This window comes from Haemorhous mexicanus, chromosome 6 (genome assembly GCF_027477595.1).
Source record: "Haemorhous mexicanus isolate bHaeMex1 chromosome 6, bHaeMex1.pri, whole genome shotgun sequence".
NCBI classification, from domain to species: Eukaryota; Metazoa; Chordata; class Aves; order Passeriformes; family Fringillidae; genus Haemorhous; species Haemorhous mexicanus.
In genome coordinates, this window is record NC_082346.1 from 26299426 (window position 1) to 26323514 (window position 24089).

The 24089-nt window shown below is 41.7% G+C and overlaps 1 protein-coding gene across 5 annotated transcripts in view; it reads left to right on the forward strand.

The window, feature by feature from the left end:
* Nucleotides 1-24089, forward strand: part of LRP4 (LDL receptor related protein 4) — an 81611-nt gene that overhangs the window by 16863 nt on the left and 40659 nt on the right. For all 5 annotated transcript variants that reach the window (XM_059849381.1, XM_059849382.1, XM_059849384.1 and 2 more), the window contains exon 2: nucleotides 23378-23524. In XM_059849381.1, the coding sequence (XP_059705364.1) occupies nucleotides 23378-23524 (147 nt within the window). The remainder of the gene's footprint in view (nucleotides 1-23377; nucleotides 23525-24089) is intronic.

Below are 24089 nucleotides of genomic sequence, written 5' to 3' on the forward strand. Positions count from 1 at the left end.
TGTGTTTTGAGCTATCTGGTTGCTGGCTATTTCCCAAATATGAATGAGGTTTTGGGTGGGTTATTTTGTTGTTTTTTTTTTTTTTAATGTTTAAACAGTGATGTTTTTGGACTGGATTTTATCAGTTAAGGTTCTGACATTGTGCTTATCCCCAGCTTAAGGATCCATGGAGGCTGTGCTCTCTTGTATACCAAGAAATTCTAAGTAGAATATCTGAAATAATTACTACTCCCAGTGATCTGCCCTGTGCCTCTGAGTGGCTGAATATGAGGTAAAATATTGCTGAATGTCACAGTTTACAGCCTGGCAACTTTCATTTATTTTAGTGTGCTGGGTTATCAACTGGAGCTTTAGGAACTGTGCACAAGTGTCCTGAGGTAATGTATTGCCAGATAAGATCCTCTGGATTGCTGGGTCTAGTCTGATTGAACTGGAAGGAAGCTGCAGGCGTGCCTCTTTTTCCTCTGGAGATGTGCCTCTTGCTCTTCAGGCTGTGTTACAAGGCCTGTGTGCCTCAGCCTGGCCAGGGCAGAAGCTAGGTGAGGGCTTTTGCTGAGGGCAGGGGAAGGAAGGAAAGGTGTCCTATTTACGCCTAAACATCCTCGGTGTCTCGAAGCACAAGAGAGACATTTTGGAATGCAAGTTGAACCAGTTCTGATGGTTTTTCCTAACTAGTTACATCAGAAAGGCCAAGGATCATTACTTCTTTTGCTGATTTTTTTTTCTTTTGTTTTTTTCCTTTTTTTTTTTCTTTCATCCTTCCTCCCCCTCCACCTTTTGTCTTGCTTTCAGTTCACCCATCTGCATCTGGTCTTGCCCAGGCAGCTGCTGCTCTATTTGTATGTTCCCTGGGGGAGCTCTGGTGTTCCTTTAAGATCTCCTGTTGCTTTGGGAATTCACCTTTTAGACATGGTGCTTCATTAGCCTCTCTCATTTATTTAGTACTGTGAGAAAAGATTTCCCCTCCCAAAAAGCAGAAGAACGAGTTTCCAGCAGCATGTGCTTGAGAGAAGAGTGTCTCTATGTAAATAGAACAGGTTTAAAAGCAATTGGCAAGGGAGCAGCTGAAGAGGTTTTGAAGGAATATTGTTTGACCGAGTTGGCACCGTGAGGCCCTTAGGAGGCTGAGGCTGAAGAAATCCCCCCTGCTCTTTCTCCGTGGGGAAGGTTTGTCCACTGACGAGTGACTGCACTGCCCCTGTGCACTCTTGTCTCTTGTCCCCTGCCTCAGTCTCAGCACGGTTGCTCCTTTTTGTTGCAGCTCGTTAGAGGAAAAATAGCCATTTGGGATTTTTTCAACCATTGGGTTCTGCATTTCCTCATTTGCCGCCCCTCTCCCCTGCCGGGCGTTGCGGGAGTCGTCCCCTCTGCAGGCGATGGTGGGAACGACTCCGGCCTCACTTATCATCAGTGACAAATCAATGGCAGCCTTCAGAAAGCTGGCCCCCAGGATCCCCGCTCGGCCCAGCTCTGGAGCAGTGGGAGGCTTCCCTGGTGGATAAAGGACTCCTTGCAGCCTTGACTTGTTGCCTTAAATCTAACTGAGGAAACCTTTTCAGTCTCTGCATCAGTGGCCCCCTCCCCTCTCGATTTGTCTTGGGGAAGGTGGCGGCTGGTGGAAGGGGGGCACATGGGGAGGTGGGGGGAGATGAGAGTAGGAGAGCGTTTGTAACACTTTTTTCTGTTTCCCTTTACAATAGCCTGGCTGGTGCATGCAGAGCTGGGCTCACAAAGCCTCCCCGAAGTGCCTGGAGTCCCGCAGGGCTCCTTACAGTGAAAGTTTGCTGTGTGTATTCCTACCAACAATACAACTGGGCCCAGCAACCGGCTCCGGCTTTGGGCAAATATTTCTACAGCTTTTCCTTAATCGCTTTTGAGGGAAGGAGGGTGAGATGGGTTTGAGAGGTAGGAGGGTGAAAGAAGTTTTGTGTATGCAAAGGAGACAAAAATACATATGGGTGGACAGATTTATCTCTAGCTTCTGGGGTCCAGGCTTCTAAAAGGAACCTTTGTCAGTATCCGTGCTAAAGCTAGAGAGGGTTTGGGAGGCATCAGTGTTGGATCTGAAGGAGAAGGGAGATTAAGGCAGACAGGGCATAGTGGTTTCAGCTCTGCCAGTCTAGTTTTTTTGTTTTCCTTTAAGAAGGAAGCATAGCTGACAAGCCCTTTCTGTGTAGTTTAATCCAAAGTGTTGGTGTGGACTGAAAGTACAGTCTTTTTTTTTCTGTTATGTCTAGCTTATTTCTACTTAGCTGTTCTGTAGGGTTTATGCTTGATTTCCTATTCTCTCTTTACCTGTGAATTATCTTTCAGTTTCTAGTTTATTTGATCTGGGTCACAGCTCAAGACTGGAAGAAATCAGAGAAGTGATGTCCCTTTAAAGCAAATTATTTCACCTTCACTGTCTGATAGGTTTTGGCCTTGGATGTTGCTTGAACCCACTGCTATAGCCCTGGGAGAGACAGGTAGGCTCATATTCATGTGCTGGTTTTGTCTGTTTCTAAAGGTGCAGTGGAGATACCTAAGCAGCATGAAACTCCTTGATTGGTCCAAGAAGAGATCATGTGAGCCCACTTCTCTGTTGCATTATGAGGAAAAATTAGCCAGGATGCCTCTTTTAACCATTGCTTTCCACCTCTGCAGGGCTGGCAGCAAGCTTGGAGTTCCTAGAGTTTGGAGTTAAATTCTTACGTTAGTTAAGCTGTGTTGCATGCGTATTAAAGGTTCAAATGTAATCTTAGATCTGATGTTTGTGTTACAGTAGGAATGATACCAGAAGCATAATCCTTGTTCCAGGTGTATTATGTCAGAAATTAAATTTAGGCAGGAGGTGCTTACCTGTGTTCTCCTAGAACAGGTAATACTTTCGCTCTAAGGTCGTGGTTCCACAGATGCTTCACACTGAGAGTAACTAGGGGCTGCACATATGGAGACTGAGCTTCCTGGACTCTGTCCAAGGCCATGTGCAGGATGAGCGAGACTACTCTGCAATGGTAAAGCCGAGAGTAAAGTTCTTAGCGTGGATATAACCAGTGCTTTTAAATAAGGGATATCCTTGCCTTTCATTTGGAGATGAGCACAGAATATGAATCCTTATTTGTAGGAGGAAATTCTTAATAGGCCAAATACAGATCTGAGTAAAAAGAACATAGAATAACATCTGTCCTTATGTAGATGTTCAAGCACCTTTACCCTCACTAGCATCTGGTGACTTCACCTTTGTTTTATATTTCTGATGATATAGAGTTTGTAGAAGCATTCTATCCATAGAACATCACAACTAGTAGTGAGGCAAGGTTTGTAGGAAAAGAGAACCACTTCAGTTAGACCAGCTAATGTGGCTGGAAAAACAAACAAGATTTTGGGAGCAGTTTGTCCTAAGTTTTTAAATTAAGTGCAAGTTGAGAATAGTTGCTTTGAGTTCAGCTTGACTGTGTTAGTGAGTTGGATATTACAAAGAAAGTTCCTGATACTTCTGGAGCAGAAGGGGGATGATATGTAGGAAAGGAGTTAGTGCATTAGAGGCCAAGCCTACTCCAATCCTTGCCTGATTCTCTCTTGCAGTTGATTAAAGTGTCACCAATTTCTAGCTTTCCAGGCTGAAACTTGAGGGAGAAAGAGAAGAGTTTTGCCTAAAACTGTCTGTGTAATTTAAGTTAGAAATGATTTGGTGAGTTTGGAGAATAAGGATGGAGAGTGCTTACCCCCTCCATGTTTAAAACCTTGCCATAGTACAGAAAAGTTGGAGAATGTTAGAGAGCCTCTCATACTCTAGAAATAAAAATTAAAAAAAAAAAAAAACCAATCCGAAACCAGAAGAAGCTTAAGGATTCTTTGGTTTCTGAAATTCACCCATGAATAGTGGAGTTGCAAATACTTTGCAAATATTCAAACATTTCTAATGTTTTAAAAATTTTCAATCAGTATTTGTATGTGCTGAGTAGGAGTTAAAAACCCTGCCAGCAAAATCCTCTTTGATGCTGACTGTGGTGGACATGGACTATCCAGTCACACAGGCTTGAGTTACCCAGGAGCTCTGCTCCAGTTACTGCTCTGTGCGAAGGGCACCAGAGGAGCTCTGGTCCAGAGAATGCCTTCTGAGAGGCTGCCCTTTGGGCTGAAGGCTTCTTTGCTGACCTACAGGCCATGAGGAGGAGGAGAAGGCAGCTGCAGGAGGCTATTTCTGTGTGCCACAAAGCAGTGTTGAAGATTGTGTTGCAATGCAAGAAATAGCATGGAGAGTTGAGTCTGTCATCCCACAAGGGATACATGCAAAACCAGTGCAGCTGTATTCTGTCAAATACCAAATAATACAACCTGTCTGCCTGGTCAGATTATTCCAAGTAGTTTTAAAGGGTTAACTTTTTGGTAGCTAAGTGATCCAGATGGAAAAGAGCTATTCTTTTGCCATCAGTGTGCACCTGGCTTAAACTTGTATATTTGTACTCAGAGGGAATAGAGAGAAAAGTGACTGCTGGCATCTGATTGGACCAAGATTGAATTTATGGGCATTTTTCAGGGGAGGAAAAAAGCCAGTAAAGTTTAGGATGAAGGAGTAGCAGAAGAAAATTGAAGTTTGTAGAAGTGGGGAAGCTTGTTAAGAGACAAAAAGAAATGAGGGAATATGGGCATGTGTAAGGAGGGTTCTGAGTAGTGAGTGTGAGATGGGACATTCTGCCTCATGCTCTTTTCCTCCCATCTAGCTCATACCTGTACCTCATCTCCCAAGTTCATCTAGCCTGTACATTTTACTCCCAAGTCCCACTTTCCTATAGTGGCTCACCCACAAAGCAACTTCTGTCTTTTACATTCTTTTCTGTAGCCCATCCTTTTTCTTAGGAAAAGGGGACTTGCTAGTTTGAGAGGCCTGAGGCTGACCTGTTTGGCCCTGTGTTTTACCTTCATATCACCCGTGTTACTCCCCTTTCCTTCTGTAGTGTTTTACAAGCATCCAAACCTTTTGCAAACCAAGTTGGACACTTGAGAACAAGTTGGACACTTGGATTTCTGTCATGAGACTCTGTCTGTCAGAGGTCTAGAAAACAGAGCTGATGATAGCATTTAAAGAAGTAAGATGTGAAGGTGAACCTGTGTTTATGGATTGCTTGGCTGTTCTGGTGATGAATACCATATAATAATTGTGCATTGGGTTCAGAAGTTTGTGTTGCAAATAATACGGAGATTGTGTGGTGCCATAAAAGTGCAGAAGCTGTACAGGTGAGTTTAATTCTGGGATTTCATTAAAGCTTTTTCTAACTTGTTTATAATGGAGTTTAAATGTTCTGTGTAATCAATAACAGCTGGATTTTTCTTCTGAAGTGTGCTGCGTAAGATACTGTTGCTCAGTTCTGCATACCAGGAAGCAACCTTTTAAATTCACACCTGTGAAACAAAATTTACTAAAATCTTCCAGGCCTTGGCTCTTCATTTCCTTTCAGTGGAGGGAGAGCTGGTGTTGGGGATGTGTCTCCTTGTATGTTGTTTACTGCTACCTCTGGTTAACCTGTTCCTCATGAACCATTCAATGCATTCAATTACACTACTTATTTCCTCCACTGTTGAGGAGTATATTTGTATATAATACAATATTTTTACTTAGACATGTCCCATAGCAGTTCCTTTCTCTTTCTGCTCCTGCAGGAAGAGATGGTCCAGGTCTCTCATAATGCTGTGCTTGTAGCCTCTTTCAGTCTCTTTTGACCCATTCCCTGTTGAATGAGAGTGTTGAGTAAAGGCCACAGGTCTGCAGATGAAAAACACAGGGAACATGAGTTGAGATCCATGTTAATTTCCCTCCGGAAACTGCATCTCTGTAATTACAGTTCCAACATCCTCCAGAAGAAAAGGGCCCTGTCCCCCCCTACAGCCCCCCTGGCAAATTTGATGTTCCTTGCAGCGGGGAAACCAGGCGTGGAGCAGAGCAGGTCAGCTGGGGCTTGAGAACGCTCCCTTTTGGTGGCTTCATTGCTGAAGGGGGGTGGGGGCCTATTGCTGTTCTCAACCCCCTTCTTGCCCCTTCCCTCAAATCTCCCAAGTAAATACAATTTTATTTTATTATATTGCTGCTGATCTGCTGTTGTTTTTGATACAAAAAAGGTGGAAGGGGCAAGAAGGAACGAAAGAGTCTGGCGACAGGAAGAGATGAATTGCTGAAGAATGACACTGGCAGGGACTATTGTTCATTTTAACGCTGGAGCAGGAGCAGAGAGAAACGTTCACACGCCATTCTTGGGCATCCTGCTGGGCAGGCTAGGAAAGGGGCATTCCAGCTGGTCGTGAGATTTGGCTGGACAGATTGAATTGGGCTGAATAGAATGCTCGCCGTTTTTTATTATTATTATTTTTTTTCTTATAAAGAAACCCACTGATTAATTGCAATGGAACCCGATTAAAGGCAGAGTCTGAAACCCACACAGACATTAGACATAAAGCTGTCAGCCTACCAGCATGTGATGACTGGGCATTAACCCTTTACAAGGCTAATGGGGGAGGGGGATCCTCACCAGAGTCAACGTTGCTCAGTGTGTGTATACGTGTTTGTGAGAGACGGGACTTCTGTCATTTGGGGAAGGAGTTGTGTGCACAGCAGGAGACCTGTAAACAGACCATATCTCATAAAAAACAAGGGACTGGAGAATGAAAATAGGGTTTAGGGCCATTTTGTTCATGGAGAGGTTGTATGAGGTTTGCTCAAATGTTACTGGCTATATTTTAATAGTTTTGCAGAATTCAGTAGCCCTTGTCCACCCATATCTGTCTTTCCTTCTGTGCAATCCTGAATGTGGCAGTAGGAAAAATTCTGCAAAGAGACCTGTAAAGTTCCACAGATTGCATGGGGAATGTTGTGAAAGAACTTGGTTGAAACACAAAGAGCATAAAAACCAGGTGACTATATAAAGGAATGCTATAATTTGTGTGTGAGAACAAAGCTGTAGTTGAGCTCAGTTTGGTGACTGGTGTGGAAAGTGGATGGCAGCTTGGACATATGTTGTCTCAACAGGGAACGGGATGGAATTTCAGAATGCTTAGAAACCCCTTTCTAGGACTAAAAACTCATTTCTATTGTATATTGATTTAATTTTACAAATTTTGAAAAAAATTCCATGTTGTGATACTTGTGGCTTTCTTTAACCTATTTTTTTGCTCATCTGATTTAGTGTCTGGACATGGTTCAATGCTCTCTGATCATTCTCTTCTTCTTTAATACCCTGTTTGTAGCTTGCTTCTCTTGAGAAGCACAGATGATTTATTCAAATAGACTCTTCAAGCTTTGAAAGGAGTCTCTGTGCTGCAGTGCGAGGAGATTGGTGGGGGGCAGATGCTCTTGCCCCCCAGCAATGCTCAGCTTCAAGTGTGGCTCAGCAAAAGATGGCACATAAGTCCTCTAATGAGTGTGCTCTCCAGTCGTTTTATCTTTTTCTACAGCACCCTGTGCACATGTGTGCCCACTGGCTTGGAAATGTGTCTGTAGAGAAGTGGAAAGAGTGGAGATACGGTTGGAGCAAACAAAGGTCCTTTGTGGGCTCTGGGAAAATGACAAAGGGGTTGCTTTTTGCTCTCTGAAGCTCCTCATTCCTTCCAATTCATCAAATAGTTAAGGTTGGAAAAGGCCTTTAAGATCAATGAGTCCAACTGTTAACCAAGTACTGCCAAGTACACCCCTAAACTATGTCATTAAGTACGTCTACATGCCTTTTGAATACCTCCAGGAATGGTCACTCTACCACTTCTCTGGGCAGCCTGTTCCAATGCTTGACAACCCTTTTGGTGAAGAAATTTTTCATAATAAATCTAAACTAGGTATTTCCATGTGTAACTTGAGACCACTTCCTCTTGTCCTATGGCTTGTTACTTGGAAGAAGAGACTGACCCCCATTTCACTACAACATCCCTTCAGGGAGTTGAAATGGTCTCCCCAAGCCTCCTTTTCTCCGGGCTAAACACCCCCAGCTCCCTCAGCTGCTCCACATTGGACTTGTGCTCCAAGAGCCTTCTCCAGCATCATTGCACTTCTCTGGATGTGCTCCAGCACTTCCGTGTCCTTCTTGTGGAGAGAGGCCCAAAACTGGACATAGCACTTGAGGTGTGGCCTCACCAGTGATGAGTACAAGGAGATAATTGCTGTCCTGGTTCAGCTGGCCACACTACTGCTGATACAGGCCAGGATACCATTGGCCTTCTTGGCCACCTGGATGCATGCTGGATCATGTTCAGCTGCTGTCAGCCAGCACCCCCAGGTCCTTTTCTGCTGGACAGCTGCTTCCTGTGAAGCCAAGCCAGTGAAGGCACAACTTGCATTCTGAATGCTCACTTCCTGTTGGGAAAAGAAAAAAAAGTCAAAACATCATCTTTAAACTCCCTCCATGTAGACATTTGTGTTGGATCAAGGAAGAAGGGCATTATGCGAAGTCCTACAATTCATCACTAAAATGAAGAACAACATGAACAGATAGAATCTTGCATTATTTTCACTGCATCCTATTAATAAAAAAGAGACTGCTGCAAAAGTTTTTTCTGCAGACAGCTGTGTATAACTCCCTTTGAGAACATGGGGTCTCTTGAGATCCTGTGAAGGGATACTGGAAATGTTCACTCACTCTCAACTGACCAAAGATGTCAATCAAATTTCATAGTAACTCAGCATCAGTGTAGCCCAAGGAAGCAGGGATAACAGTTTCCTCAGATTCTTATTCTGTATTTTGAACATGGAGATAGGAAGGTAGATGTTAACCACTGTAGTGCAAAAAGCCCTGTGAGCAAGCAGGACTTAAAAAGTCCGCTGTTCATGCCGCTGGATTTGGAGGGGAGAGACGGGGGGAGTTGCTTCTGTACAAAAATCTCCTTACTCTTTGGTGACTTCCCATGTCTTCTTGTTTCTTTTTTGGCTGTTCATTTGTGGGTTCTCTTCCTCTTCCCCACCACCTACTAGTCCTGCTGTGGTCCTTTCCTGCAGCTCTGTTAACGTTTAACAAATTTCCCTCCAGTTCCTATGTTTCTTTTGGCTGTAGCTCAAGGCAAACTCCCCAGATCCAAAACTAATTTAGGGCTCTGAGCAACAGTAGCATTTAAATGTTGGCTTTGTGCCATCAGGCGGGCAGCCTCTTCACTGAGAAGAAATCTAATTCCAGTGTTTATTAGATTAACAGTGGCCTCAGGACTGGACTTCCTTTTAATGTTGTCCTTTTAAGAATTGTAAGGCTAATACAGGAACTTGGGAACCCCAGGAGAGTCTCAGGAGCCTGGCTCTGACTTTTTTTTGGAAGCAGGACTCGGATCTGACTTAATTTGGGTCAGATGGCATAGGGGAGCAGACTGGTGAGGTAGAGCAGGAGGTGTTGACTTCCCAAGCAGTGTGTGTAAATCCTTCCATGTTTGTGCAATAGTGGCTTTGATTTCCTGCAAGTTTGTTTCAACAAGCTCTCTGGGGTAAGAACCTAGGTATGGAAGGGCAAATTGTGCCCTGGTTAAGAGGTGGACTGGGACTGGGTAGGATCTGTTTTAATTTCTCAGTTTAGCCACAAGCTCTTTGGGAAGTCACTTAAGGCTCAGGTTTCCAAGCGTGAAGACTGCCTGTGGTGGGAGGTATGAGTATTTTGTAATATTCAGAGTCAGGTCTGAGTCTCTTAGGCCAGCTGTGTAATAATGATAGTTAAATGTCTAATTTTCTACTGATTTTAATCACCTTAGGCACCCAAATACTCACAGTTCTGGGCTGTTTAGCTTCCATTTTTTTTCCTCCTGTATTGAAGATAATACTTCTCAGCTTTTTAAGAGGTGTTAAAATTGTTCATTAGTAGAAAAAGGCAACTTGACGCTGTAATAGTAGAGACCACCCACATACCTAGAAAGATGTGGTTCCATGACTGGGCCATTTTGTTTTTTGTGTATCTTCCTCTGCTTGCCTCACTGCTGTTGCTATTATTTAATTGAAAGTGAAACCCAGCATGAACAGTATGAAACTGGCTGTAAGGGATTCTCTGGTGCTTTTCGCTATTGTGGTGAATTTTTCTGGGGTGTGAATATAAATGAACTGTGGGACTTGGGGGTTTGTAGTGGCAGCACCTGAGACTTCCAGTTTAAACAGAGGAAGAGTTTGGTGACCATGTTCTAAGTGTTGCAAAGCAGTCTGAAGTCCAGGTGCTGTGGGAGGTGTAGGTTGGTGCTTCATGGGCTGCCCTGAAAGCAAACAAATGTGGGTGGGCTAAATAGGGGGTGATGTACGGTATAGCTGCCCTGCAGTAAGCCCAGCACTGACATTCTTGTTCTTCCTGTTGGCAATTCTGTTAGGAAGAATTTATCCCACCTGAGCCCATAAAGCATATTTGCATCGAACTTGTGTTTTTTGGGTGCACATCTGTGTGTGTATATATGTGTGCATATATATATTTTAAAAATATTGCTGGTAAAGGTTTCTTTTTTACTTTAAAGTTAATCCAGTTCTCTGGTAGGCTGCACAGTTGCTGTGATGTCTCTGTGGTTGTGTGGTACCTCTCTCTTTGCCAGACCCAGCTGTGTTCTTCCAGCTCAATCTGGGCAGTTAATAATTGCTCCTTTGCCCCTCATCCTCTGAGGGCAACATAATATCATGTGTGGAGTTATTTTTTAGAAAACAACATACAGAACAACTTTCTTTGTCCCAAGATAGCTCCATTTATCTTGTGGTTTCTGCTTTTGAAGTCCTCCTGCCCGTGGGATTGCAAAAACGAGCTCCTGCCTCCTTATTGCCACAAAACCACATTTTGTATCCTATCCCTTCCCTGGAGGACTCTTCTGCTAGGCTGAGCTCTTGTGGTTGGCTTCCCAGTCTCTTGAGTGGCAGAGCTGGAAAGGTTCAAAGCTCAGATGCTCCACTGCTAACATGAGGGCCTCTTTTTTTCTATAAATACCAAAATAAATTCCTTAACATGATCTCTCTATAAGAAAACAGTCTCTATCTTGTCCAGGGACCTGGTCTTTTTTGTATCATGCCATAATGATGGGAAGAATCTGACTGCAGCCTGCAAAAGCCAAAATGGTTTTTTTTGGAGCTGGTTGATCTCTTTGCATTATGGGCCTGGACAACTGCAGTCCCGCTAGAACCTAAAGTTCCTTGAAAAGGAAAACTTTTCAATGCTTTCACTTTTACTTTCTGAAAAGTTTATGGCTATGAGTATTGGTGTGTTCTGGGACTGAAAAGAACAGAAGTCCTGAAAAGGTTAAACAAATAAATGAGTTTTCTGGGTTTTGGAGAGAAGTTCTGGAGGGTGGAATGTCCTTACAGCTTGTCCAGTGCCTGGAGCATCTGAAAGATGAAAGAAGCTGGCTGATAATTTCCTGTGGGACTAACTTACTTAGAGTAGTTCAGAGAGCCAATGCCAGGTGAAACCTTGAAGACAGAATGAAAATGGCTTTGAAATTGTGTTGAGCAAGGTTATGAGTAATTTGTAAATCAAGAGAGCACTAGGGAAGCACTGATGCAGTAATTAACAAAGATCATGAGTGGTGTGGCAGGAGAAGCTAAAAGCTCAAGGAACTTTTAAATCAGAAGGAAAAGGATTTTCCTGTAGACTTTGTGGTAAGGAAGTGGCTGGATTCTGAATTTTCCAAAGCACATTTATCCTTGCAGCCCAGATAGAAAAATGCCACTTCTAGTTTGTCTTGGATCCCTGAAACCTCTGAGCACAACTTCTCAAGCAAAGATGGCAGTGGTGCTTCCTCCTCTTTGCTACCATCTTTTGACCATTCCATTTTCCTTTTGCCCCACCTCCAGACACCTTAGCTGCTCATGACACTGCAGGTAAATCAGTGCAGTTTACAGCCAGTAGATTAAAACAAATTGGCATTAATTTCGGTTTTTGTTAATGCTGTGACCTGTAACTGGTTCCTTAAATAGTCTTTGTCATTTGGAAACTGTTATTGTTCAACACTTATGTGCAGACAGGAAGATATATGGCTCTCCTGTATGAAACTGAAAACTGAGTGAGGATTTTTTTTTTACTTGTTTTTAGCTCAATTCATATTTAGTTAGTGGTGAGATGACAGCTGTGTCTTTCTCAGCTGTGAAGCAAGGAATTCAGTGATATCTCAAGGATGCTTGGAAGAGGAATGGGAGCAGAAGCAGAATAGATGTTGGAAAAGCACTGATTGTTATGCTCAAAAGTTAATAGTTGAGTTTACTTAAAATAAGAGAAGTGAAGTACAAGAGGGAGGAATGCATGTATTCAAATTAAATCTTTATTTTCTCATGTTGTAGTTAGGAGTGACAGATGCCAAGCTGGTTTTCATTAGGTCCTTTATGTAGCTTGCTTGCATTCTTCTCCATTTAGTGAAGGGGAAGGATTGTAAAGCTCCAGAATTTCTGCAATAGCTCTGAGATTCTGATTCTTAGAGATTGTTTCCCAGAAGTGACAGAACTTATCCTTACTGTGACTATAATAAACTTTTGATGCTCCTGTAGCTGAGATAATGTAAGGATCACTTTAGGATAATTACTTCAAGGATGAGAGTACTTCTGTCTATGAAATAATGGAAAAGGTAAAGGAAAGCTCACAGAACGTGAAATGCCAGTGTTTTCTGCCCCATATTTGGGAAAACAAAGTCCAGTGTTTCACTTCCATGAACTTTGATGTAGCAGAATGTTTTCTGGCTGTTCAGTTCACTTCATTTGCAAGTGCTGTCATGCTAGTGAAACTCATAGGTATCTCTACTAGGTGAAGTACATCAGAAGTACCTTTTTCCTGTGGATTATCTGCTTAAAACACCAGGTTGCTTCTCCAGCTGGCTCTTAGCAATTGCTTCTCTAGCTGGCACTTAGTAATTTTGAAAGTCACCTGGTAATGTTTCTGCTGTTGTGCTATTATTTTCTAAATTTTAGTCTACTGTGAGATTCATGATAAGCGAACAGTAAATTGTTTGCAACCTTTATGGGACAGGAAAGGGTAGAGGTTGTTAGTGTGTGGGTTAAAAAAAACAACCACACTGAAAGAAATGGAAAGTTATGTGTCTCATATTGCTGAAGTGACTAATTCTTGCAAAGCATGACGTAGGCTAGGTAGTATTTTAAAGTGTTTGTCTGGCATGCTGTATATTCTGAAAGGACCTGAGTCCTGTTTCTCTGCCTGTCAGGCCCTTGTGGTCCTGCTAAACATTCCCACAATGTTTTAGGTTGGATGATGATGTCCTTGAGTGATGTTATGCAGTAACAACCTTTTGTCATTCTGTCTATTTCTCAGTGGGCAGTATTTCATTTATGTTTTAATGTGCTTGAGTGGAATGATCCTGCATGACAAGTAACTTAATGCTGGGGTAAGTCCCTTGGATTCCTTATTGCAGTTCTCTGTTGACATGAAGTTGCACAGGAGCCTGCAGCTATGTAAGAAAATGCTGCTTCATGTTAAAATCAGCAAAGCATCTTTCTTGATGCCATCCTTCAGGTGTCACTCTGCACTTCATAATATAAAATGGATGACATGCTCTCTGCCAAAGAGAGAAAAGCTGCAGGTAATGAAATGCCAAGACTGAAGGGATGCTTTTAACAGTAACATGAAACAAATTCGCACAGTGGGAAACAATGTTCCTGCTCCTTGGAATCCATGTAGGAAAAATGATTTAGTCCACAGAGAAAATAGAAGTACATGGGTTAAAGATATGTAGGAGGCTCAGTCTCTTCCAGTTAGGGCCTTGGAGGTAAGAAACAGAATGTCAGATTTAGTGTACTGCAGGTCATGACTTTCTGAGGTCTTTGCACCTTCATAGATTCTTGGTAAAACAAACAGATGCTCCCACTATCTAACGTTTTTGTACATACTTATAGGGAGAGCCATCATAGTGAATTCTGATCCTTTGAAAGGCTCAAAGACTTTTTTAAAAGGGCTGTTTCTGTTAACATAGGACATGATGCTTGAAGCAGGCTGATATGGTGCTTGGTTTCTTGGATGTCAGCAGTGTTTGACAGATGTGTGCAGCTACAGAACAAAACCAGCATTTACTACTCTTCAGTTACAAATGTTTGGGGGAACCTTGTAGTTACAAAAAGGACATTTGCCATTTAATGGCTATTAAATATGCAAAATGTATCACTGTATGGTCACATTTCAGCCAAAATATCTGGAAATTAGAGTTGAGGTGTTTTACCAGGTCCTTAAAAAGTACTTCTGGTATTCCCAGGAAGGAGCTGCATATGATTCTGAAGAGAAGGCTGGGGGAAAAAGTCACAGAACAGGTCAGGTTGGAAGGGACCCCAGTAGGTATTGTGGTCCAACCCCTGCTCATGCAAGGTTGTCCTAGATCACATGGCACTGGATTGCACCTAGGTAGTTTTTAGATATCTCCTATGAGGAAGACTCTGCATCCTGTTCCAGTGCTTGGTCACCTGCACAAGAAGAAGTTCTTATGCTTGAGTGGAACTTCCTGTGCATCAGTTTCTGCCTGTTGCCTCTTGTCCTGTTGCTTGGCACCACTGAGCAGAGCCTGGCTCCATCCTCTGACACCCTCCATTCAGATATTGATAGACTTTGATGAGATCCCCTCTCAGCTGTCTCTTCTCAAAGCTGAACAGGCTCAACTCCCTCAGCCTTTGCTCCTAAGAGAGATTCTTCATCCCCTCAATCATCTTCTTAGCCCTCCACTGGACCCGCTCCAGGACCTCCATGTCTATCTTGTGCTGAGGAGCTGAGAGGTGGAGATAACATTGCAGGTGTGGTCACTAGGATACAGCTTTCTCCTGTCTAGCCTCACCTGTTAAAATTCCTCAGTCCATTTGAAATAGTTGTCATTTACCTGATACTTCATGCCTGCTTTTGGACAAGAACTTAAAGCTGAGATTTTCATATGTTTAACGTGCTTTAGTGGTTGAAAAGTTCCTGTTTCAATACTGAGACTTCATGTGTTGTCCACTGTGAGCTACTTCCATAGGCAATTAAAGAGTTGCTCAGGAAACAATGTTTCCTATTCAGAAAAAAACCCTCATAGAATTGGTAGTTGTTGCCTTTTATCTGATTTCAAGAACTAAATAGTCAGCAGGGAATAAAAATATACCATGTTGGTTCAGGCTTCAAATAATATTTTTGGAGTCTTGAGGGAACTGTGGGCTGTAACACACTTTTGATAAATGTTTGGTTGCTGTGGCTAGTATATGATGCCTAATTTCCCTGTACAAGCCTCAGTATGGACCTTAATCTTACACTTCACTTCTCAGATGGGGGAAAGTTTCTTCCTCCATGGTGTGACATTTATACATAATTAGCTTAAAGTTTTTTTTTTTTTTTGCTGCCATATTGTGTCATAGCAGAAACCAGTGGCTAGTCTTTTATTATTGCTCCTTGATTTTTCCAGGCATTGCTGCATCCTAGCCTTTTCTATTAATTTGTTCAATTTGTTTCAAATTAATTTCCACCAGATGCACTAGTTTAAAAAAAAAATATTTTTTTAAAGGTTGAATCTTAATTTCCTGCCCATAATTCTAATCTTCTAAGGTCTCTTCTGTATTATTTCTTTTTCCTCTGTTCTGTTTGGAGAAGAGTATTTCCTATTTTGGTATCATTTGCAGGCTCCTTTAACTTGATACTTATTCTTTCTTCCAGATCATTAAAGAAGTTATTTAATGGGACTGGATCTAATGCTGATCCCTGTAATACCTACTAGCTATCCCTACCCCCTGCAGCTTGACTTGCTGCCATTTCTCATTATCTTTTGTTTATGGTCCTTCAGCTGACTTTTTTGATCTGTGTTTGCTGGTAACCCAGCCAATTTGAATAGGATTTTGAGTAGGATTTCATGGCAATAATAATGCACCTTCTGTTCAAAGACTCTGTATGTGTAGAAACAGATTAAACATTAAACCTCTGTACATTGTGGTGGCATAATAGTAGTATACCCATTTTAGAAGGGAAGAAGTAATTTTGTCAAGTTCTGTAGAAGATACAGAATTAGGACAGATATCTAGAGACCTCAGTTATAGTCACATTGATTATTGCAAAGTATTAATTTATGGCTTTAATGTTTTGGAAGAAGGAACTGTAACATTTGCTTCCTAATCATTGAGTCTTTTTAAGTTCAAATCAAATGCTTCTTCAGTGTATTTTTTCAACAGTTGTTTCTGTAAATGCTTTCTTACTCCGCAGGTGTGGGTAGAAGTTTTCAGTGGGATTGCTGGTCTTTAATTCTGTGGCATCAGAGTTGGGATCCAGAGACTTGAGGATGTTTTTAAAGGTCTCCTATTTCTCTCCCCATGCAGTGTTTCTCAAAATATAGCTTCTCACTCTAGCTCAATCATACACCCATTGCACTAACACTCAGTCAGTTTGCACTTTGTTGTACCCCTTATTTTCTTCAAGTCCTAATTAGCAGATGCCCTGTGGAATTTTTCTTCCTTATGCTTTCTATTCTTTGTGCTCACATTAAGTGTAACATTTTTGAGGTCTGAGGTGTGTAGTTGTGCAGTTTAATATGGTAACTGGAGGTGATTGTGCTTGATAACATGCCTCTCCCTAGCACTTTGTGCAGTCATGTGTTTAATTGAGAACAAGCTGGTTCAGGATTGAGGTTATCCCTGCTTTTTCAAATTGAAAGGGGAACTTCTAGGACTAGGGAACTTTCATTCTCACTTGGAGACTGCCAAAGTAGGCACCATATTCCAATACCAAAAAGCTGTAACATCTTCAGTTTCTTCTATGGTTCATGTGGTTTTGTTGAGGTTTATGTCTTTTCTTTTCCTTAACCTTTCCACTATCACATACTTCCTCAAACAAAACTAACAATTCTGTTTAAAGCTTTGAAAACTTTTGGATTGCTCTTCCTAGAGATGTTAACTTTAGTCTAGGCAGGCTTCAACAACTCGAAAACTATGTGGGTACCCAATCAGAACTGCTTCAGATGCTTCTGTAATGGGAGTAGAAAAGAAGAGAAAACTGTTGGCTTTTATCAGTGCCTGGTGCCCCTTCTGACATCAGGCTGTTGTGCTGCAATGTTGCCTTTTCTGTGTCTGCCAGCAGAGCTCTGAGTTTAAACAATGGTCAGCAAATCCCTCTTCTAAAGCTGGATTAACTGTACTTTTTCCTTCAGTGGAAACTGCTATTTGGGTAAGAGAGGAATCCAGAATTTTCATTTTCCCTCAAGACAGGCAAGCAAATAAAGCTGAGCTGCTTTGCTGTAGGAATTCAGGGAAGTTCTGGATAAAGAAGGAAAGTGTGTCATCTGAACTATGCTCAAGACCATCTGATATATCCTCTCATATGCCCTCATCAAGATGTCTATGTGATGGGAATGCAAAAGAGAGCCTGACCTGAAAGTGGAGAGAGAAGGATAATTGTTATGACACAGACCTTCTGGCAATGGATGGGCAAGGTGTTAAGAAGGCTATTAAAGGCCGTGCTACAGAATTCACTAATTTTAACCCCAAGTAAACAATCAGATGCTCATGAGTTCTTAAAATACAGAAGAAAGAAATTCAGTGCATCTCTTGAAGGCAGGGCAAAATATTCTGATGCTTATTCCAGATTTGTTCAAAAATGCATCTGGGGATACCCTTCCATGCTTTCTCTGGAAAAAACCCTACACCCTTATACCCATCACTATTAGGACTTCAGTTCTCTCCTTTCACCTTTAATGCCATTAATCATATTCCATTTCATTTACACAGTCCTGGATTTCTTTTTTTCCTCTTTGTATCTCTAAGTGTCAAATGTGTCCTGTATTTTCACCCTCCTTCAATATCCACTTATACCTTCTGTCCTCACAACATTTTTCTGTGGTAGAATTAAAATTATAAAATACTGTATTTTTATATTTCTGGTTGCGTCTCTTGTAATCATGAGGTTTGCAGAAAGATCTCTACCTGCCATTGAAGGTCTTCCCTAGGCCAGAATTAGATCCCTGTCCATGGAGCGGGAGAAACCCAGATCTGTATGTTACTCAGTGCTGGACCAAGAGAATGATTGATTGTTCTTTCCAGAGGTTTCTGATTCTGAGCTGAACAGTCTGCAACTGTAAATAATGCCAAATGTGTTTGTAGTTCTGGCTTTTCTAAAGCTATTGGTGCTGTTTTCCTTGCAGCATAGAAACACTTACTTAGCCATGGTTTTAGCTGTGCTGTCCAATGTTACAGGTACATGAAGATCTGGAGGGTGGTGCAAACAAACTGATGGCTGTGAACTTCCTACTGCTGATTTTAAAAATAACAGTAAGAGGTTCTGTGTTAGGATCAAAGGGAAAAGATAAAATCAACAGGGTAGTGTGGAGTGGGAGTCTCTTTTATGTAGCTGGTTCTTGATACCTGGATAAAAGAAGATTTGGAAAGGCAGCATGGCATTGACCATTAAAGCAGCGTGGCATTGGCAGCATGGCATTGACCATTAAAGCCAGATTGTTTTGCAGTTGTTCATTGAGGAAACTTCATCCATATATGAATATGATAAAATTCTGATAGTGCTAGAATGCTACTACAGACTGACAGGAATGTGTTGATCTCAACAAAAGATGGTTTTTACAGTGAGAACAACCATGCTACCTCCCCATTACCTCCCCAGAGACATGACAGAGTCCCCATCACTGGAGGTTCTCAAGGTGCAGCTGTACAGGGTGCTGGATAGTCTCATCCAGTCTCCAATCTCCACAAAAGGTTGGGCCAGGTGATCTTTTGAGGTCCCTTCCAAATCGGGCTGTTGCATGATTCCATGTTGTATAAACAGCCTGTCAAAGGTTGAATTGCTGCAAAATAGTGTTAAGAGCTGCCATGTGTCATTATTTTTATTGAAGAGGGAATGGGTTAGAATCTTTCTTTTTGGAATAAAGCATGCCATTAAGACTTAAACAAAACCATGTTTTCACTCTCCACTAGAAATCTGCTGTTTCTGTCAAAGCAACAACTACAGACCCCAGTTTGGTAGTTTTCCTGTCTACTTAAGTTTTCTTTGTAATGTCAATATCTTTATGAATCTGTGGCAAATAATGGATTGCTCTGTAACAGCTCTGAGGGCTGCAAATGACTTTATCAGCAAAATGAAACTGTGTATATTATTAGGTTTTGCTTTATGGGACTATATTGTTTGACTTGATGAAGAGTTGCTGGGAGGTGAAGGAAGCAGAGTAAGAACCTATTGTTTAAGCAGCCCTGTCCTCACCCCCCCCCCAAAAAAAAAAAGGCAGGAATAATAGGATGTTAATTGACTTCTGCTTTTCAGCTATTTTCAAATTATAAAACTGCTTTGCCAACTTTAGACATAAAAGTACATAAATCCTAACTTGTTTTAAGAGAGGTGGGGGCAACTCACCCTTCCTTAGGAGACATTTCATTTATCGGATATATATGAAGATGTGGAAGATATTTGGAAGCAATCTGAAGAAACAACATACCATGCTAAATTGAAGGTGATGGCAGATGTTAAGTATGAGGGCTGTGTTTAGACTGACTTACTGTTTTTAAAATCCAGAGGTTGTTTGTATACTTTGCTAGAAAACTGTTTGGTTACTGGATCCTGCTGCTGTGCATCTGGAGGGAGCCAAACGACAGACAGCGAAGATAATTTTTTAGTTGTTTGTACCCATGGGCAAGTGAGAGTAGCAAGTTTTTTTTTGGTCACATGAGGGATCAGGAGAGGCCATGAAAATTGAGTGATATCAGCTCAGCATGTGGTAGTATCTCTCTTTAGCTTTTTTGTGGCATTTTGTATATATTGCATTGCTAAAATATGTCAGGGTTTTTCCTCCTACATAAGTGAAAATATTTTTGAATACTGAGTCAGTAAAATGTCCAAGCCTGCAACGTGATGTAAAGTTTTGGGAAAAATATTTGTCGTTACTAAGCCCAGACGTGCCTCTCGTTGTTCCTGCTCCAGAATAATGTGTACAAGTGCAATTAGATATGTCCCCTTTGATTGTTGGTCCAGTTGCCTGAACAGCAAGCACTGATTTCCGTCCTGTTCCTGGCCCACTGAGTAACTGGGATTGAAACGTGACACTGGAGCTTTATATGTGTGTTTGGTCAGCCTTCTGTCTCACACTCCCAGTGTTTAATGAGAGTTTGAGGTAAGAGAGTAGATCTCCTGCTAAAGCTTCTCACACCAAGTGCACCATTTCCGCTTGGAGTTGGAAAAAACATGCTTCTCATCTTTATCCTTCCTGACCCTCTACTGTTACAGATACAGTTACAGGGTAGTGTCACTGGAGCTCTGAGTGCTGGGAAATATTTATGAGACACCAAAAGTGAAATGCTATGCACAGTGAAATGATTGAGAAAATTCCTGCTGCCTTCAGGTGGGCCAGCTTTCATTCACCTTGTTCTTTCAGCTGGGAAAGACTAGCCATCCAGGATTTCCTTCTGGAGCTGTTCATAGCTTGAAATCAGTGTGCTTTCCCAGCAATCATGTGCATTAATTGACAGTGCAAAACCAGGGTAGATCATGATTTATAAATTACTAGAAGGCTAGTTCTCCTAAGGGTCACAAATCACAAACCATTAGATCTGCACTGGTTGTAATTTGAAATAGTTGAGCAAAGTATGCTTACATAATGGCACTGCAGACACCAGCTAGTGCAAATGAGAGAGTGTTGATACCTGGGTCATAGTGTGTCCTTCAGCTTCCACCAGTTTCAGTAGCAGGGTAAAATCACAGAGCAGAGATGATGGAACATAGCAACTTTAATGAGGTGAGAAGAACAGATTTAGTATGTGTGTGCTTATATGTAATATTAGTAACAACTTTGAAGAGCACTGTGTGTTTGACAATACAGCAGATTAAGTTACAGTTTGCAGACTGGGACAGCTGCACTAATTCTTTCATTGCTGTTGCAGAGCAGTCTGCATGCTGCTCATGGGGAAGGCCAGAAAAGCTGGTGAAAGGATTAAAGAGAGCAAGTCTTCAGAGGAGGGGCTGAAGGAGTTAAGGTTGTTTAGCCTGGAGAAAATGAGGCTCAGGGAGACCCTATCGCTCTCCACAACTACCTGGAAGGAGGTTGTAGGGAGGTAGGTGTCTATTTTCCCAGGTAAAAAGTGATAGGATGAGCAGAAATGGTCTCAAGTTGTGTCTGAGGAGGTTTAGCTTGGATATTAGGGAAAATTTTTTCACCAAAAGGGTTGTCAGCAGTGGAGGACAGGCTGCCCAGGGAATGGTGGAGTCTCCATTCCTGGAGGTATATAAAAGGCATGTGGATGTGGCACTTAGAGATGTGGTTTAATGGTGGACCTGGCAGTGTTGGATTCATGGTTGGATTTGGTGACCGTGGAGATCTTTGCCAAGCTAAATGACAGTGATCTTGTGTACTCCAACAGGAAGGGGTATCGGGGTTTAAAGTAGCTGGGATGTGTTTTGGGGTGCTTTTGAGGATAATGGTAGAAAATTGCTTTGGAAAAGGTAGTTTAAACAGCAGCTACTTAGGTTACAATGTACAACTAGTTCTGCCTTTTTAAAAGGTTGTAGCACCTACAACAGCAGAAGATAGTTTGTCCTGAATTTTCTGTCTTGTTGCTTTGAAGAGACAGACCTGTTTGATTTTTGTGTGTGGTTGTGGTTGTTCTGAATTTCTCCTAGTCTGAAATACTGCTTAGATGATAAATTGCTTTTCCTTAGCCATGTCTGTTGCTTTTTTTGCCTTCTGGCTACATCACCCACTTGCTGTCCTTTTGAGCCAGCCGTTGCCCTGGCCATACCTGGTAAGTCCTCCAAAGATCTGATTGCCTGGCCTCTTGCATTCCTTATTCACTTCCTGTTCTTTTAGCCTTTATCCCTTGTTACACCAGATGATGGCTGCATTTCTGTTGTATGCAGTAGCACCTTGAGATGTATGTATTCTACTAAACCTTTCAAAGGTAACTTGTAGTGGCCATGAGTGAAAGAATAAAAGATTTTCACGCCCATGACAGACTGAACAGAAATCCCACAACCAATTTGTTGGGTGCAGTTCAGCTTGGAAAATAGTTTGTAGTTAAGGCCTTGCAACCTGCAGTGTAGCATTTGCAAGCAGGCAGCTGAGGCCAGCAGAAAGCTCTTCAGCCAGTTTTGTGCAGAAGAAACATAATGTAATCCTTTTTCAAGGAAGTGCATTCTCTCTGAAGTTAAATCTTTGCTTTACTGGCACAAGTGGATGTCTTCACTGGAAGGAATTCTGCTGTTGAAAGAGTTGCAGAAATATTACATCAATTTTGCAGTTATTCCTTTTCTCAATTAGAATGAAAAATAATGAAAGTATGAGGCTTGCTTTTTCTTTTTGCTTAATTAGTGCAGGTTATGGTTAATCACATGTATGAGTGAGATCAATGAAATCAAAAAGGCTGAAAATAGTTCAGTATGTATGTAATTACCACTTGGGGCAGGTATTTCTCTGTAATTCTTTCCTTATGATCTGTTGTTTAATCTAAGAGCTTTGGGTTTATTTGAATCGCAGAAAGAAGGAACCATGCAAAAAAATCCAACCAGACTAGCTTAAGGGAGTTGATGATTGATAATCATTTGTTTAACAGTGATATTGATTATATAGATTGTCTAGATAACGTCAGACAGAAGTTCAGGCATGACCTTTTCCTTTTGGGGGTGGGGGGTGTTACAGCCTGTTCTTTCTCAAGGCAGAGATTTTCTTAAGAGGAAGTGTGGGATAATAGTGTCCTAAATAGTTGCATTTGCACAGGGGTGAGAGTCAAGAGTTGTGTTAGAGTATTGTTCTGAAGGTGGGAAAGGAGGGCTGGGAAGTCCTTAGGCTAACTTTAGGGCTGGAAAAAATATTCTCATCAGGTTATATATTATCATTTGGACTGCATTTTCTTTTGGTCAGTTTGTAAAGCTGAAAATCCTCTTGCTCTTATTAATGTCAGTTATGCACAGCCTAGTGTAACAGTTTAATGTTTACAGGTAAATAATAAAAGGTATTTTTTTCCACTCTGACTGGAGTCTGAAATGTCTAAAATAGTGACATGCTAAAGGTTTTAATCTAAAAAGTTTAGGGTTTGGAGAAGACCCTTCAAATAGCAAGGATTCTACTTCAGAGAGTTTTCCCTTGTGTTGTGGTGTCAGAACTAAGTGAAGAGCAGCAGCAGTGCTGTGGTCTAGGAGAGGACTGACTTTGTAAAATAAAAGGGGTGTTCTGATACCTGGCATTCCTTGAATGTTTGTGATTAGTGCTGAGTTATTTTTCAGCTGATTCCCAAGTCTCTTTTTGGCAGATTGCACTTTGCTGTTGCCTTCAAAGAGCCCCTTTCCAAGAAGCTGTGCATAGTAATTGATCTCCAATTTTTCAGCATGTGAGGTGAATATTTTCCTTTGCAGTCAAGGATGTGTTCTTACACAGTAGTGTGTACATACTTTCTGTGTGTACACAGAGAAAAATTGATGTCACTTTGTATTTAATGTTTATTCTAAAATAGATGGGATCTCTTCAAAACATTTTTCTCTCTTTTTTATTTCCTTTACAGGTGTTACAAGTAGCACTGAGTGCTCCTGTGGACGTAATCATTTTACCTGTGCTGTCAGTGCTTTTGGTGAATGCACCTGCATCCCTGCTCAGTGGCAATGCGATGGAGACAATGACTGTGGGGACCACAGTGATGAAGATGGCTGCAGTAAGAATACCATCCTAGACTTGTGTTTGGGAAAATTGAATATCTTTTTCTCTGCAGGTGCTGCCCTGTTTTACAGGCGCATCCTACCATTTGTGTGACAAATGTTTTTGTTTGTAGGTGACTTGTACTTTTGACTGACTCTGAGGTGAACAAAGCCATTGTCCAATGATATAAAACACAGTGGAAGCCCAACTTCGGCTTTTTTTGCAGCTGGTTTTAGGTGATGCTTGGACATAAATATGTTAGAGGGAGAGGAGGGACAGAAAAGAGTATCTCTCATTTTTCCACCCTTGCAAAAGCACTATCTCTGAGTTAAATTATAAGATTTTGCTGTGAATAGGAATGGAAAATAAACAGTTTGAAGAGGCGTATTGAGGGTGTCTGCCCACTTAAGTAACATTCTAGTTTCTGTCCTTGCTGCCCTGTGATGGGAGGGAAAGGCAAGCACTGAAATTCATTGGTTTTGGGATCTGCTGAGAGACATTACCTTGCAGATACCGTGTATCTGCATAGTGTTGGCACCTGTGTAGCTGAGCCCATCTAGGTGAGACCTGTTGAGAAATGT